The sequence below is a fragment of the Neolamprologus multifasciatus genome, chromosome 4 (genome assembly GCF_963576455.1).
Source record: "Neolamprologus multifasciatus chromosome 4, fNeoMul1.2, whole genome shotgun sequence".
Lineage (NCBI taxonomy): Eukaryota > Metazoa > Chordata > Actinopteri > Cichliformes > Cichlidae > Neolamprologus > Neolamprologus multifasciatus.
Genome location: NC_140442.1, coordinates 24174985 through 24191795, shown reverse-complemented (window position 1 = coordinate 24191795; position 16811 = coordinate 24174985). Strand labels below are relative to the sequence as shown.

The 16811-nt window shown below is 41.5% G+C and overlaps 2 protein-coding genes across 6 annotated transcripts in view; one reads left to right on the top strand and one right to left on the bottom strand.

The window, feature by feature from the left end:
• The window catches only part of cd9r (CD9 molecule related), a 38841-nt gene extending 36587 nt beyond the window's left edge, over positions 1 to 2254 (top strand). For 2 of the 3 annotated variants that reach the window (XM_085157821.1, XM_085157820.1), the window contains exons 8-9: positions 11 to 94; positions 345 to 2254. In XM_085157821.1, coding sequence (XP_085013947.1) covers positions 11 to 94; positions 345 to 551 — 291 coding nt within the window. In that variant the 3' untranslated portion in view covers positions 552 to 2254. The remainder of the gene's footprint in view (positions 1 to 10; positions 95 to 344) is intronic. The other variant, XM_085157823.1, reaches the window with a different exon arrangement.
• Positions 1485 to 13682, bottom strand: LOC146520541 (uncharacterized). Of its 3 annotated transcripts, none has more exons than XR_014873833.1 (14): positions 13056 to 13682; positions 12555 to 12710; positions 12303 to 12421; positions 10566 to 10737; positions 10336 to 10454; positions 8507 to 10172; positions 8138 to 8242; positions 7716 to 7891; positions 7497 to 7588; positions 5278 to 5411; positions 5090 to 5166; positions 4103 to 4232; positions 3910 to 3970; positions 1485 to 2523 (listed from the first exon to the last, which is right to left on the bottom strand). XR_014873833.1 is itself a non-coding variant. In XM_085157786.1 (14 exons), the coding sequence occupies exons 1-14, from the start codon at positions 13561 to 13563 to the stop codon at positions 2504 to 2506; spliced, it is 3639 nt and encodes a 1212-aa protein (XP_085013912.1). In that variant the 5' UTR covers positions 13564 to 13679; the 3' UTR covers positions 1485 to 2503. The 3 variants fall into 3 exon arrangements, 2 of the variants coding, with proteins under 2 accessions (XP_085013912.1, XP_085013913.1); XM_085157786.1 differs by having other exon boundaries at positions 4986 to 5166; positions 13056 to 13679; XM_085157787.1 differs by lacking the exon at positions 1485 to 2523 and adding an exon at positions 2532 to 3369 and having other exon boundaries at positions 4986 to 5166; positions 13056 to 13657.
• Positions 13683 to 16811: the final 3129 nt, after the last annotated feature.

Sequence of the window (16811 nt, the reverse complement as noted above, 5' to 3'; positions counted from 1 at the left end):
CTTCCTGCAGAGCTGTCCTGGCGTCATCGCAGAGGTCTTTAGCAGTAAAGCACCAATGATGATGGGCATCTTCGTTGGAACTGGAGTGCTCCTGGTAGGCAAATAATGCATGTTTACTTTGCAACAAGTAAAGCTTCAAATGAGTTGGCAAATGCTACAAATAGTAGGGAAGATAGTGTTGTTCCTGTTACTATTAGTCTATACACAGTACTAAACGTTCTATATTGTTGTTCATGTCAATGGTCATACATTAATCACTTTGCACTCCTCTCTCTCTTAAATACTTCTTTCCCCTCCCTTTTCGAACTTTTTCTTCTCATTTTATTTCCCCAATCATTCCAAAGTTCATCGCTCTGATTTGCAGCATTATCCTCAGCAGAAAGATTGTTTCTGCCTCAACACCTCAGTACATTATCCTGACTCAGACCACTTCTACTCAGGCTAACTTTCTGCCAGCTCAGCATGAAGTAGTCACCAGCACACGTGCTGACCAGGAGCCGGTCTTTTTCACTCCTCTCAGCGCAGCCAACATCCCTGTGGCTTATGCTTAGTGCACTCTTCATTCTCACTGCGCTTTTCTCGCCATTTTGATTTTACTCCACATTGCTTTAGTGTGAACTACACATACTCCATCTGCTGCTCTCAGCATTGTCTCAATTTTATCATTAGCAGTTATAGGAGAAATCCAACCTAACACACACGACTCAGCTTACAGTTGACAGCATTTAGAAAATGAGTTTTCACATTTTTAAAATCACCAAAGTTGCTTCATCTGCAGAAGGATTGACATTTGCTGGCAAAACAGTATAAGAAACCCTCTGGCGCTCTGAATATTCCCTCCACCACTAGTCAACTCTTCAATCTTTACTTTAGTGCCTTTAAACACACACGGCCAGTACATCAACAGGGTTGGATTTGTCCTGTTTGTTTCGACTTCTCTCTCACACTTTCGTAGCTGCGTGCTATCTGATTGCTGTGGCTGGAAGGTCTAGCCTCCTTCACACTCTTTCACCTGTTGCTGGTTCAATTCTCGGGATGATGTAGTGGGTTGGTCATTGCATAGCTCTTTATCCCATCCCTGCTCTTTACTTGCCCTCCTCCTTTGTCTGCACAACAGATGACGGCCATGATCTGCGCCATAGTTCTCCTGAACCAGCTCAAGAATGCCCATCGGGAGAGGACAGTGTACTATTCAAATGTGTACTAAGAGGCGGATTAGGGTTTTACACCCTTAACCACCTCCTGTCAACAAAGGCCACTGCTTTACATACAAGCAGCACATCAGTGTTTACATATTTTCCTTTCCTTTCCTAGAGCTATGATTACATTACTTCAGAACCATATTTTGATTAAAAGGCATTTTTTAGACATTTAGCTTAATAAATCCTGTAACATGTTGTGCACTAACCTGACAGGCCTCTAGATTATTGTGGCCAAACCCAGCCATGAGAACACATTAACAAATTCAGCTGGTAAAACCTGAATTTTATTTTTTTAAACATTTTTTCTCCTGAAAAGTTATGCGGTTTATTTATGAATGCGTATTAGGGCCACGTTAAAGGGGGAAGAGAAACAACGTGGCCATGAGCATACGGACACTGAGGTGCAGAAAGATGCATCTGGTTAAAATGAAATAGCTGGAGATGGACAGATGCAAGGACATTTATGGTCACACTTATGCAGTACAGATGTTGTACCAAAAAAAACAAAAAAACAAAAAACAAGTTTCTTTAGCTTAACTCCATGAGGCAGTCTATAGAATAAAAATGACAAAATCTCCACATTTTCATTATTCATTTTGAGAATAGTTCCCCCTTCATGTGACCCTAATACTAATAGTTCGTGTCTGTTGCACACAGTAAAAGTTTAGTCACTGGATGTGGTCAGTTATGACTGTTAAAAGGGAGTCAGTGTATCATCTTTGTTACAGTAGAGGTCCAATTACAGCAAGGTGTAGCATGTTAGGTGTCATCGCTCTAATGTGAGCTTCAATTTCACATTAGTATACAGCCACTAAAAGTAGAGTATTGTTAAGAAGTGCATTCCTTTTAGATTTCTGGTAGAGGTTGCAGAGGGCCAAAGAGCAGGACAAAAAAAAAAACAAAAAAACAAGAAACACAAAAAAGACAGCCAGGTACCCGTGAGAGGTTCAGTTTTAGGTCAAACTGTTTAAACATTCCAGACTCGATGCTTCAAAAGACGTGTTTCTGTAAAAGCTTAAAAGCTTTCATCCTGAGAAAAGGGAAAAAAATAAGCTCACATTTCATTCCTTTGTGTTTTGCTTGTTAACATTTTTTTTTAATGACACAATGTTAACTGTCTTGCTGATTAAAAATAAATAAATTTCAAAGGCTAAATGCCTCCAGTTGTCTGTCACTTGTTTTCTTGCCCTGTACTACTTATTTGTACTATTTAGTTATAGAAGCAAAACCTCCCGAGACACTCGTTTCCATTAAGCGACAAAAATCAAGTTGCACTTGTGTAATAATCTTTATTTCGTTGCTTACACACCAGTGTTTGGACCTGTGGAGAAAAAAAAAAAGTTAATGTAGTCATTTCACGTAATAAATGAGAAACACTGAGCACTTTATTAGGAACAGTGGGTAGCTGTGTAAACCTGACCAGGTGGTTTCTGTGAATGGAAACTCCAGTAATACGAGCTCCAAGGATAATGTATGTAGCTACATTACTCATCACACCATGCTTTACAACTTTGAGGAAGTTTATTGCAGAATGACAGCGAAGCAGGAAATCATGCCACCCTCTTTTGGCTCGTTTAACCACCAAATAACCAGCGCAACGACCCGTCTGGGTATTGTTACTGCATGTGGTTAGCAACAACAGTGGAAGCAAGGTCACAAACCCCTCACGGATCAAACAGAAAACTTTGCAACATGTTAGAACAGGAAGTACATAATGTGCAAGTCTGCATCATCGTGATTTCAGCAGACTAGAATCTGAAAGCATTTCCCATCCTTTTAGGGTTTTTTTTGGATATTAACTACGGGTGTGAGAAAAATATTACATTTAAAATGACAGATTTCTGCCATTTCCCACCCACTTTGTTACGTTTTCACAGAGTGAAAAATGATTTGATACACAAACTTAGGCAACATCAGTAATCGGCTGTAAACCCTCTGGCGTCAACGACTGCTGAAGCTCAAGGAAACTGACAAAAAACAAACAAACCAAAAAATTTAAGAATTTTTACATTTGGCTTCAGATACTTTCAGGTCCCGTTTGGTTTTGAAACTTTCTGCCTCAGGTAGTGAAAAGTGTTGAGACAAACTTCCCCGTTTAGGCACATTCTGTTATTTACCAGGTTCACGTGTTTAGTTATCGCCCATCAGTACCCAGCGGTGCCTTGGCCTTTGTGGTTTAAGAAGTGCTGTTCAGGTTGAGCATTAGACTGAATCTCAATGGAACATCGAGTTCCTTTAGCGCCACATATACACAGTTATACTACAACACGGCCTCCACCATACTGAACAAGTGATTCTTTAGAGCTCATTCTTTGCTTCAAGTTCATCATTCTTTCCAAAGAAGGCGTTTATTTAGATGCGATGAGCTAAGTCTCACCTGGCCCCTCTGTTTTTGACTATTACCACATTACACAACGTAAATGTCAACTTGCGTCATCATGTTCTGAGGTTTTCCTGCACATTTGTTAGCAAATTTTCAACCACTGAATCCTTATTGCTTCATCGCCAGTCTACTTGGGTGACGTATAGAATGAAAAGTTAGAAAACTTTGTTTATCTAGAAGTCTGCAGATGTCAGATTTTATTAACAAGTGTTTAAATTAAAACAGTTTTCAGTCAGGAATCAAACTTTTCAAATTTGGAACAAGTATTTTTATACTTTTAAATGAACAAGCTGCCCAGTGTTTCATTTCTCTTTATGGTCTTACCTTTGAGGCATCTTAGGGTGCAGTCATCAGAGCACAATTCTGTCAGGCACAAGAAGTGGATCTGAGTGAGGGAAAGACAAACCCAAAACAATAGCATTACTACCCGAGTTCACTTATCTGCACTGGGCCTGAACATGGATGCAACTTATACACAAACAGCTGTTTACTTGTGTGCATCTTAGGTGGGAAATACCTCTGGATCTTCTCGGAGGGAGCCCCCTTTAGTCATGTGTGGTGGAAGAGAGAGGAAGCTGTAAATTGCAATCTTCCGGACCTGCAAGTCCGAGGTCGGAAGCACCTGCAAAACCCCCAGGCTGCTGCAGCTGAACGACATAACAGTGACATGCCTTTACAGCCAAAGACTGACCAACAACTGGCATTAAAGAAGGGGGTGTTGGAGATTTGTGGCTGCAAGGTTGCCTTCACACAGTGTCAGCAGTAATTTTGGCAACACAACGTAAATCTTCATTAAAAAGATCATGACGGCTTTAAAATCAAAGCAGTACAAACATCCACATACTGTGTTACTAAGTAATGCCCACCTGACTGAGTTTGAATTGTGGAAAGTGGAATTTGTGAGACGAGTCTTTAGTAAAAATCCACCAATCATTTCCTCCAAGATGGTTTAGATTTTTGTTTTGTTTTTGTCCAGCATAAGGCCATTTTCTTTGCATATTTTCCGGGGTTCACGCAGCTTTCAGGAACAGGTTTTAACCTCATACTCATCTACTTGCAGAGGCATGACTGGCATCTATGCAGTGCACTAATTGATTAGCAAGCTTTGCAAAGCCAATGGCATTTCCTAAATTGCTGGCACAGCTATCAAATTTACAATTCAAATGGCTGTTCATACTGTTAAACACATGTCCTTTAACATGAACAACCACAGAGAAACTGTTTTGCAATTAACTAGAAAATTAGTACTTACTAATACAACTACAGTTTCATGCAGTGTGTCCATATCCCCCAGCACACTAAACCACTGATCATGTTAAATGGTCACTGGGGAAGCCAGCAATATGAACAACAACAAGACCATCTGTGAGGACGTCATTTTCCTCCTTGTGTAAACATACCCATCATAAACAAGCATCCCACTGGGATATGGAGCTTCAGTGTAAGCCAGGCAGGAGTGAACCAGCAGCACAAGTGTGGACTCTGAGGGGTCCTTCAGGCTAACCTCCACATAAACTGTTCTGCCCTGCAAGAGGCTGAGAGGGAGGTGAGCCTCAGGGTGGTAGCTGGTGAAAGACTCATCTGCAGGGAAAAAGAAAAACGCTTTAATAAAGTGTTTAAGAATACTCGGCCTACTGGCTCCACGCTATGATCTGGTCCTTGAACAGAACACAGATGTTAAAGAAAAATTACCTTTGGCAATTCTCAGTTGCACAGTGACAGCGGCTGGTGTTGGCTGTGTGAGAGGAAGAGGAGGCTGTTCATCCATCACATGAAACTTCACTTCACCTGGAGAATCTGCTGAGGAACTACATCCCACCATAAACCTGTGGAGGGAAGGAGACGGACACACACATACATAATTTTTTTTGAAACAATACACATTTGAAAAGCATCTGTTGATCAAAGCACTGCTTAAAGAACAAAAACAAAAAGAAAGAACATAATGGAAACAAGAACAAGCTGAGGATGAAGCCTTGATGGCGCACTTGTGAGATTAGAAAGCCTTTTACAAGATCCTGGTATCTTATTTACCTAAAGGCAGCTGGTTTGGTGCCAAACTGTGCGCCACACAAGAAGCAAGTGACTATGTAAATACAGAAGAGCGTGGAAAAACATTTATAACCACAGAAAATACAGAATGGCCACTGTGCGGTGGGCCAGGCATATAATTCAGTTGTGAAGATCTAATATTTATGAGATTTTGATGAGTGTCATAACAGCTGGAGGAGGCATCTTTTCTGAGCAGCTGAGACTTAGTCATTTTCATCTTTCACTTCCTATTGAACCCATCGACAGCTGAGAGTTTTAAATAGGGATGAGAAATGATATAAAACGAGGTACTTCTCTTTCATGTTGCAGTTTGTCATTAAAGGAAATATAGTTAAAATATCAATGTGTTGGCATCAGCACCCTCCATCTGTCAGCTGAAAGTGAGCAGTTTAAAGAGTGGACGATGGTCATGGCATCAAAAATGGTGGACATGGATTAAAGCTGAAAACACTTTGGCTCCACGTTGGACACCTGTGGACAAATAGCAAGTACTTTTTTTTCCTTTTTTTTTTTTTTTTTTTTTTTAAATTGCCCCACAAAACACTGGTTGAGAAAGATTGAGCAGATTTGCTCAAATTGTTGACAAACCACAGAACAATGACTTCGACAGGAATCACTTTGCTTTTCCTTGCTTCCCATTATAAATCATCACCAAAAAGTAAAAAATATTTCCCCAAACAAAAAGGTAAACTTTCATACAAGTAGGATTACACATAAAATTCAGTGTCTCAAAACCTTTGGATTCATTTCGATAATTGTAGCTCATGAAAGCCAAAGTCCAGTTAGAATCCAGTATAGCATTATCAGGGTAGTTTCAAGTTCAAGTTACTATTCAAACAGTTTAAATACTGTATCCTTGTCCAAGCACAGAAGCAGGGACATGTTGAGGTCAAATCAGAAGTCTCACAACCTTCAGACAAACGGGAGTATAAACCACAGAAGGATTTTGCAGAAATGGCTGTTCATGAAGCACAAGTGATTCATGCTGACTGGAACAGAAGCATTTAGTAAGAAAAGTTGCTGACATAAGACGACCTACTTACGCGAAGGACAGTCAACGGTCTAAAGTTGCCTTTTAGAAAAAAATAGATTTTGGATTTAATTTGGACATCGAGGTCGGGACTCTGCAGTCTGATGATTTGTGGTGTCAAGTCAATGAAGGGATTTACCAGATTTTGGAGCACTTGATGATGACAACCTTGCTCATGACAACAAGCATGGAGATGCCTTTTTGTGCATAACTCAGCACCTGCACACATGGGGCAAAACTACCAAATATTTTGCCAAGCATGCATGGCCAGCTCTCTCGCCTGACCTGAACTGCACACAGAATCTGAGGTCTGAAGAGGAGAGCCCAGACCCAAAAATAGGATATAACTAACTACATGCTCCCATCAAAGCAACCTGAGCTTCATCAGGAACATCTCAGCAGCATCATGAGCTGATAATTTGTGATAAAGGAGCCACACACTAGTTCTGCATTCAGAGTTTAAAAGACTTCTAAAACTAAAAATATGGATGTTTATGAAGACAAATGGAGGAGATATCCCAAGTGTGGTCATCTCAGACACACAGAGCCTCATCCACTTGCTGTGCAAGCCTCCTTGAAATTAGAATTACAATTTGAAATTAGATTTGTGAATCATACGAATCTACTCTTTAAGTCAAAAAACACAAATGTGGAGCTGGAAATGAGTAGAACAGGTGGCTGTTATACTCGTCAGCCAAAACAAAGCAGATGGACAATGTTTTAAGAGAAAACAATCTTTCCTGCTACAGCTGAATGCTTAAACCTAAGTACTACAAGGCCGCTGGCAATGGTTACAAAAGCAAGTTTCCTGTAAACAGCAGTGACATACCTGAAAGGAGAACTCTCATGTGCAGAATCGCCGTTTTGGTAAGAATGTAAACCTCGAACTTCCAAAAGATGAACCACCGTCCCGCCAAGCATCTATCAAATATATTTTTTTTAAAAAAGCTTTAATTTATCCTGCCACAGTGGTGTGTGTTTGTCCATTTTTCCTTCTTTTTGGGGGGTGGGGGGTCTACATGATGTGATAACATGGAATGTGCCTTACATGTTTGTTTACTCCGCAGCCATCCAGAGGTACAATGTAGATGTCAAGATCAGGGGTCAACCTCTGCAGTGTGCAGGAAGCATTAATGTCCTCAGGGGAATGAGCCGGAGGAGCAACTGTGGGCTGTACCACAGAGTCAGGCACCGCAAAGACGCAGTACTGTCCCACTGTACAGCCTGCCGACACACATACAGAGTGGGAAATAATTATTGGATCCCCTGATAACTACAAGACACATTGTGCCGCTGTGCTTGCAAACAAGGATCTCACCACCAAGCACCAAGTCATGTTTTGCTTGGGGATCAAATACTTATTTAAGGCTTCAAGCCTGAGAGTTGTTGCATTAGTCATTTGCTTTCCCCCTTTACAGTCGTCATCCTTTTAGACAAGTGTTTACAAGCTTTGTATTGTGTGAGACTCACCCTTCACAGTGTTTGAACAGCAGCCTAAAGAGTTACTGCAATCAGTATCTGGTCCAAGGCCGCAGGGTGAGGCGGAGGGTGTGTACGTGTGGGCCTCGAGGTAATCTGAGAGGAAAGCAAACAAAACAAGGAGAACTTGTTATGGATGACTCAGCAGCATGAGATGGAAAATATGCAATACAGGTGTGTAATTACAGCCACAACATTAGGCCGAGTGATTCCTGCCCCCTTGTGGTGGTGATCTGAAGTCAAAACACTGCATTTCTGATTAAGCACAACATTTCAGTGCAGTCAAACTAAAACTGTAAGACCAAACATTTAAACTGCAAAGCATTCAAGATTGATAAACCCTTAAATTTGATCATTTACCTCTCACTTTGTCTAGATTCTCTTTTGCATCTTCATCAGGTTTCTCAGATTGCTCATTATGGTGCTGCTGAGTAATATAATGTGAATATAAACTATGGAAAGGATTGTGCAGTGGCAGAGGGATGTTAAAATATCCTGCCATCATGCCATAGTCAAAGTCTGAGGGAAGCTGAGATTTAGCAGATTTGTTTTCAGAGTTTATGCTGCCTGTAGGATGGAGCTCGTTGTCTTCGGGCACTTTAGATGGGTAGTATAGGTAATAGAAAGGACTATGCATCCAGTTATGAAAACCATACACTGATTGTACAGGTGGAGTCAGATGTTGAGCTGGAGCAGAAGGTGCTTGAAGAAGATGGGGTGAAGCTGGAGAAACTTGGTTTCCAGGTCTGTAATACATCTGAGAGTAATGATAATAAGGGTGGTAGTAGTACTGGTAAGGATTCAGTTGATTGATGAATGATTGAGTGTGAGGAGGGCGTTGTTGAGGCTCAAGTCTATGATGGGGGCCTTGTGGGACTGGAGGCAGCACTGCAGGAGACACAGATGCAGAGCGACTTGCATCATTGTGCTCCAAATGTACTTTAGCAGACAAATTAGGATGTTTGATCTGCTCTGTGCTATATTTTTCAAAGTTCTTGTGTGCTTCTATGTAGGCATTCATGTTGTGCTCATTTACTGGAAGAATTTGTGAAAGAGGAAGTGGGGAGGAATTCGACAAGTTTGTTTCTCCAGGCACGTCGGGATGTGATGGAACCAGTCTTTCAGCCTCACCCCTTGAAATATGTGGAAAGTAATAGTAATAGTAGTAAAGATATGGGTTTGGAAGGTGAGGAGCATGAGTTTCAAGGGTTTTGTCAACCAATTTAGCATTTTCCGGTTGGGCGTAGGGATAAAAGGTAGTCTCTGACACAGGTGAAGGGAACTGGTCCGAGGTGACTTTCCTGATGCTCTTAGACTGTTGAACGTTGGGGGCCAAAGCTGAAAATTCATGTTTACGCAAGTGAGCTGAAGAGATTTCGTGAGAAACATCCAGACCTGAATCAGGGTTTTGAGGTTTGCCAGAAAGGGGAATTTTGGGGTGATGGTAGTAGTGGTAGTATGGATTGAAATCGTGTCTCAGAGGCTGGAAATGCGGCGCTTCGAGCTGAGCTGGAAAGCCTGTAGGTGTGACACTGTGCTTCTCAGAGAACACCAAAAAAGGAGTTTCTTGATTTTTTCTTCGTTCTGGGTTCTCCCGACGTAAATCTTCCATTTCTTCAACGAGTGAGGGAGGACTGTCATACGGCTCCCAGAAAGGCATCTGGTAGACGTAGTAGGGTTGATAATCTGGCTGGAAATCAACAGGAGGGTGAAGCTGAGAGCTAAAAGTGGGCTCAGGAGTCAAAGATGCTGGAGTAGGAGAATCATATGAAGCATGTACTTTAGGACTGGCATAATTATGGTGATATGTAGGGTGAGGATAGTATGGTGGAGCCAGGTAGAAAGGAGGGGCCCATGGAAAAGGCTCCTGAGCCCCTAACATAGGTTCTTCTGCCCCCCTGGCTAGATAAGCTGGGCTGTTGACCAGAGGCTGAGTGTTAATGGAGAGCTCTTCAGGAGAAGACATAGGGCAGGCAAGTGTGAAGATTTCCTTGCCTATCTGGAGAGGAAGTATATATTCTCCATCCTGCAGGAGGAAAAACAAAACAAAACAACATTTAAAGACCACAGGAAATGACAATGTGCACATGTAGTAATCATCAGATACGATGATTATGCTGGAGAACCAGAGGGGCTAAAGAAATAAAAACAACTAGTCTGTCTTGTGTATAGCATGCTCTGAAGTTCACCTTTTCTGTGATGCCACATGTAATAAACGGAGCAGCAATTACAGTATCTGCATCTTGCTTAGTCAAAGTGTAGCCACACTGCTCAGCCAAGAGAGCTAGAGGGGTCCAATCTCCTCTCACTGCAGGCAGAAGAGAAATAAAAGTTCATATTTGATTCAACATATGACGGCAAAAGGCTAAACTATTATCTAAATTAAGTTTGATGCCAATAGAAAGAAAGGGGAGCCTACCATTTACTCTCTGCTTCTCTAAAGGAGTCGATTCGTGTACTTTGACAGTCATCCCATGTGAAGAGCAGCAGAGGGAAGATAGCCCCACAGTGTGAGGGCTGATCTGAGAGACTGGACAGGACATCTTGACCGGGGTTCCCCTCCATAGCAGGGGCAGCACATAACTGCCATCCTGAATAAAAGCAGAGAGCATTTACACCACCCTCAGCTAAAAACACCCCACCTTAGACCAAACATGCTCAGGATTTTAAAAGAGAAACGTTTGATCAGAGGAGTTGTATAAACAAAGTTGTTCAAACTAAATCTTTGAATGTGGCAGTCACAAAAGGAGGAAGGTTTTACTAAATAAGAACAATTAGCCCAGTTTTGGACATTTTTCATATAATTTGACACTTAAAACTGTATCAATGCAGCCAAAAACAAACACACTGTACATTATTTTTTGTAGTTTTGGCTGTTTTGCCTCTCTGGCTTTAAAAGGGGAAAATGAAGAAAAAAATCCATGTGATTGAAGTGTAAACTTTACTAAATAATTGCATTAACTCTTTAGGAATAACAGTAATTTTTATACACAGTCCAACATTTTTCAGAGGTTCCACATAAACTGCTTAGACTTGGGGACAGCAGAAACTTCACAAGTGGCCAAATCAATAATCTGGTGCAGTGTTAAAAAGAATGACTGCATTGACTGGCTCAGCTGCAACAACAGGCCTGGAAGACCACAGAAGACAACTAAAGTGCATGATGACAGAATGATTTCCATGGTTAAGAAAACCAACTGCACAACATCTAAGCAACTCAAGAACACTCTGGAGAAAGCAGACAGGTCATTGTCAAAGTCTAAAGCAAAGATAAAAGACAAAGACAAAACCTAGTAATACAAATACAACAACATGGCCACATTAGGCTTTGTCATAAGACATTTAAAGAGCCTGCACAGTTATGCAAAAAACAACCTTTAGACCCCATCAAACCAAGAACTCGTATCAGAATGATGGGAAGAGAAAAATGGCTTGTGATCTGAAGCACACCACATCATCTGTCAAACACGGTGGAGATAATGTGGCACAAATTTTGTTCAGACAGAAAAAAAAAAAACAACAAAACAAAAAACCCAACTACCAGGAAATATTTACAGCTTCTTTTGAGAAAAGCAAATATTAATTTAAATGTTGTTTTTTTTTTTTCAAATCTTGATGCGTGTACCACTGTGCATGCAGCAAAACTGTGGAAGAGTTTGAATGCAGAGTTGAAGCAATGCCAGAACAAAGAAGTTCAAAAAGGAGTAATAAAGATATGATTTTCATGAGAAACAGATGTTGTATTTAAGTGAATGTCTGTTTAGTACGTTTGTTAGTTGTACTTATTCCGATTTTCCCACCAACATTCCAAAACTGGAGGTATTTTGCTTAGATGCGTGAAAGTAAGGTTACAGAGTTTCATAAAGAAAATGTAAATGATCAATTAAATTTCACATATTTTAATAACAGAATATGTACTCTATGTTTAACCTCTGGAGAAGGAGTGGGATTAAACATGCACCCTTATTCTGACTCATTTTCAATATGTAAACTGAATCAGAATAGGCAGAGTGATGTCTGGGTGTATTTTGCTTTATTTTATTTCCTAAATCACTTTCTGTGTAATTTTTGAGTTATACTGCTAAACTGGTTTCAATTTTTTTTTTAAAAAAATGTAAAAAATTAAGATCTAAGTGTAGCACACAGACACACGCACCTTTTGAATGACATGACAAGCGTAATATGGAGCCATCAAACGGAGGTCTCTCCATGTGGTCTCAAGAGTGTAACCACACTGTGGTGGTAGCTGGGACAGAGGCACCGATGATTCATTTGCTGGGACACAAATAGACGACACAAAATCTTAATTTTACCTTAAAAAAAGAAAAGAAAAAAAACACTGCAATATAGTGCAAGTATAAAATCCAGGCTATTGGAGCGCATAGACATGCAGAAGGTGTAGCATCACCTCGGTCCAGCAGGAGCTGTGCAGCTCGTCTCCTCCTGACAGTGAGGGTCATGCCGGCCTCCTCACACTCCACCACAGGCAGCAGCCTCTGCCAGCTCTCCACTGTGCTGCTGACCCGGTGACCCCTGAGCCTTGTCTGGCTTCCCAGAGACCGGACTGGTAAACAAAAACAAACCACCTCTGAGAATATGGTGTTAGTGTGAGGATTATACAGAATGTAAAGTGTGTGTGCGTGAGTGAAAGAGGGGGAGATTGGGAGTTTCATGTAGCAAACTAATGGATAAGAAAACTGGACACAAAATGCCTCTTATAGTGAAAAGATTAGTTTTAGTGGTAGAATAGTTTCTAATCATCAGGAGGGATTAAGATGTACCAATTACTTTATAAAAATGACTAAAATTATCAAACTGGTTTTGTTGGGGGAGTATTAAAGTAGCAAAGTAAAACGCAAGCACAGTGAGGAGGAGCCTGGGGTCAGGTGAGTTCAGGACAGTAGCTTACCTGAAGCAGAGGAATCTGATTGGTAGTCGAGAGTTGGGACGTTTGGCTCAAGCTGGCCAGCGATGACAAACTTGCCGTAAACTACGTGCTTAATTTTCCCCTCTCTGCAGTCTCCATATGAATAAACCGGCTCGTCCTCGGCTTGCCTGGGGTTGTGACGGTCACTGACACCTGTAGGAGCCGAAGAAGACGCCATTCTGGGTCTAAGTCTCTTCTCGGGCTTTTCTTCGGGGCTGCTGCTGGGTTTCTCTTTCCTGCTGTGGAGGTCGTCAGAGTTTAGGAGGTCTTCTGCGCGCCTTGAGCCGAGGTCCAGCCGCTCTCCGACGTCAGGGCCGGAGGAATGACTGCTGCTGCTTTCCGTAGTTAAATGACCTTTGCTGTCATCAGGAGGAGAATTCGACTGGAAGGAGGACGCAGTGGGCTCGCACCGGCTTACTAGAGGCAAAGCGATTGTTGTGATGGTGTAAATAAGCACAACACCGAAGTATCCTTTATGTTTGAAATGCATTGCCAATACGCGTTTTTGTCTTTGCACCAAAACACTGGGACGGAATGAAGGGCGGCAGTGTTTTTGTAGACTTCCTGTCAGCTCACCTGGTCGCTTAATTGGCCTTAATTGGCAAAGAGGCACGCGCTCTTACCCGTTACTGTCCCAAGTGTTTATGTTGGCGCTGTTAGCATCCAGCTGCTAATCTAATCTTACCTTTTCCGTCTAGTCATATAGCGTGTGGGATATTATCAACTTAGCATACTACTAGTTAGTCTTATTTATATACTTCACTAAACACACACAATATATTTCGTGTTTGTTTTGAGGGTTTTTTTTTTACTGATTTGGTCACACACTGTGTATAGACATGACTGTGAGTGATGTCTCGGAATAATCTGGGCCTTTTTGCCAAAATTAAAATAGCATTGTGTCGCTTCAGCGATCCTAGTTTTGACTATCACAAATCTTATGTACGTGTACATGTATTCACCTCTCTGTCCACCAGAGGGCAGCACTGCATTGCACAAAGTCACAGAAGATTTGAAGAGCATTATTTTATGAACCCTACTGAAATCATGTAGACTTACTAATCTGTAAGTCTGGCTAACTGTATATATTTCATCTTCTAATACAGTTGAGTAGCTGATTTTTTTTTTTATTAAAACATCTGGACATGCATTTGCTCAGCTACACATGTGGCTCTGTCTTTCTGATAGATGCCATTTCATCCCTGAAATTCAGATCATTTGACCCCTGCCCTCTTTTTTTGTAAGTCATTTATTTTTGTGATCTGCTGACAGAAAAATTAGTCAGAGGCTAAAAGTAACTCACACTGGAAGAATATTTCCCCACATAACTCCTGCTTTTACTTGCACTGACTCCACTTCCTTTCATTCATTTGCATTTTGCATTTTTTTTTTTCCAAACTGCGTTCATTTTTAATAACTTGCTGATAAACTCCCTTTGGAGAGACCTGCTCGTGGAAAAGACTGTTTAATGGCTTTGTCAGCAGAGAAAAACTGAACCGATCAACTGAGAAAGATGGTCAGCGATAGTTTGCCACCAACTCCATTCGACAGGCAGTGAGTGTGGAGCTGATATCAGTCATGCCATCAGATTGTGGTTCAGATCAACTGACGCCAGAGAGGGGCTGCGTCCTTACAGCATTATCATCAGTGCTGTGTTTCCGCAGCTACCATGAAGGTTAGAAGAGACTGCAGAGATAATGTTAACAGCTACGCTTCTTAAAGAGGACCCAGAGCTCTGTGTGTGTGTGTGTGTGTGTGTGTGTGTGTGTGTGTGTGTGCGTGTGTACGTGTGTGTGTGTGTGTGTGCGTGTGTGTGTGTGGTGGCGGTGGGGGGGTGTTGATCAGTTGATGGGCGCGGCAGTGGGATGACTCATATTTGGAGTTGCCTAGCTACAGGCACGAGTTGTTTTCTTTAAAGTCAGAGCATGAGTACAGTGTGCATGTCTGGCTTTCATTGAGAACGCAGGGCTTTGTGTGGGAGGCATAAACACAGGGGTGACACCGAGCAGGAAGCGGGAGGAGCAGACATCGTCCCAAAGAGAAGAAGAAACCACGCGGGGACAAACTGGAGTTAAATGTAGTAATAAGAGCAAAGGGAAAGAAGGGGGAGGGCTACGAAAGAGCGCCCTGGGTGAGGAAGTGAATCAAGAATGAAAACCCCTAGCCAGTAACCATGGAGACGGTTTGGCTCAGCTAAATACGAGGCATTATCTTTTTTTCCCTTCTTTTTTATTAAATGTAAACGGTAGCTAGGGCACCACAGTCGACACACAAAACGTTCACCGCACACAAAGTTGTTCTGCAGCCTTCAAAAGTGAAGTGGCTCACATCCACTGTAGAAAACCTCGGCTGTGTCGAGTTCATAATAGACTCCCGAAGCTGCTCCTGTCTCACTCTTCTATTCAAACCACTGGCAGGCAGCCAGCGGGGCACAAGCAAATGCTCAGAGATAAATTCTCTTAGCTGTGTGTTTAGCCGATTCTTTGATGTCTTAATTTGATTTTGATGGCCCTTCACACAGTGTTTACCTCTGTTCTCAGCTTCTCTTCTCCTGCTTCAATAGCTATTGCAGTGTTTGCTCAAATATACAGTGTATGTTGTAAATAAGACAGTAAATTAATAAATAAATCTCTTGTTACTAAGCAGGCGAATAAAAAACAGAACAATATGTTGTAAAGCACCTACAAGTATATGTTTAAAAGGAAATTGTACAAATAAGCATTAAACATCAGTTTAAAGTATTTAAAATGGTTCATGTCAGCCACTAATAGTGCGTACAGCTGTATGTTCAAAACCACACAATTAAAAGTGAGATAAAATCGTTGAAATTAGATTTTTTTTTTTTTGTAATTTGGAAATTTTGATATAGACTGTTTGAATCGGAAAACTAAAAACATGTGTGCTTCATAATGTAGTATTTAAAATGTAGTTAAAAATATGCATGAATGTATATGCAATTTAAATAATTAGCATCATCGGGCACCAACAATCTGAAATTATGTTTTCAGAATAAAGATTAGGTTGTTTTTAAAGAAATGAGGTTATTTTTCAGGTGCATCTTTTCAGCTGCTCGTTAAATAGAAATAGCTAATCAGCTGATCTCATGGCAGCAGGTCACTGCATGTAGACATGGAGAAGTTCAAACTGAGCATCAGAATGAAGAATGAAGGTGATTTAAGTGAATGTGGCATGGTTGCTGGTGCCAAATGGGCTGGTCTGAGTAAATCAGGAGCTGTTGATCTACTGGGAAAATGTCCAGAAAGCAGCAGTCCTCCGGTCAGTGTTCGGTCAGACGACTGGGCACACTCCTTTGACCTGTGGCATTCAGATAGTAGGGTCTGAATTTGGCGTGAACAACATGAAAGCATGGATCCATTCTGTCTTGTACCAGCGGTTTAGGCTGGTTGTGGTATGTAACGATGTGAAGGATATTTTCATGCCACATTTCTGGCCCCTTAGGACCAACTGTGCATCATTTAAACACCACAGCCTGCCTGATTATTGCAGCCCACCATGTCCATCTCTTTATAACCACACCGTGCTTATCTTCTGCTGGATGCTTCCGACAGGACAACACACCGTAACGGTGGGTTCACTGTAGTCAAATGGCCTCCACAGTCACCAGGTCTCTCTGTGTGGTTTAACAGGAGATTCACATCATGGATATGCAGCAGCTGTGTGACGCTGTCATGCCAACATGGATCAAAATCTCTGAGGAACGTTTCCAGCACTTCATTG

Coding starts and splice junctions, on each gene's coding strand:
- LOC146520541 (XM_085157787.1), bottom strand. CDS start 13,563: ATGCATTTCAAACATAAAGGATACTTCGGTGTTGTGCTTATTTACACC. Junction 12,422..12,554: donor ACAGCTCCTGCTGGACCGAG/GTGATGCTACAC, acceptor TTTGTGTCCCAG/CAAATGAATCATCGGTGCCT. Junction 5,412..7,496: donor CATGAGAGTTCTCCTTTCAG/GTATGTCACTGC, acceptor TTCCCTCCACAG/GTTTATGGTGGGATGTAGTT.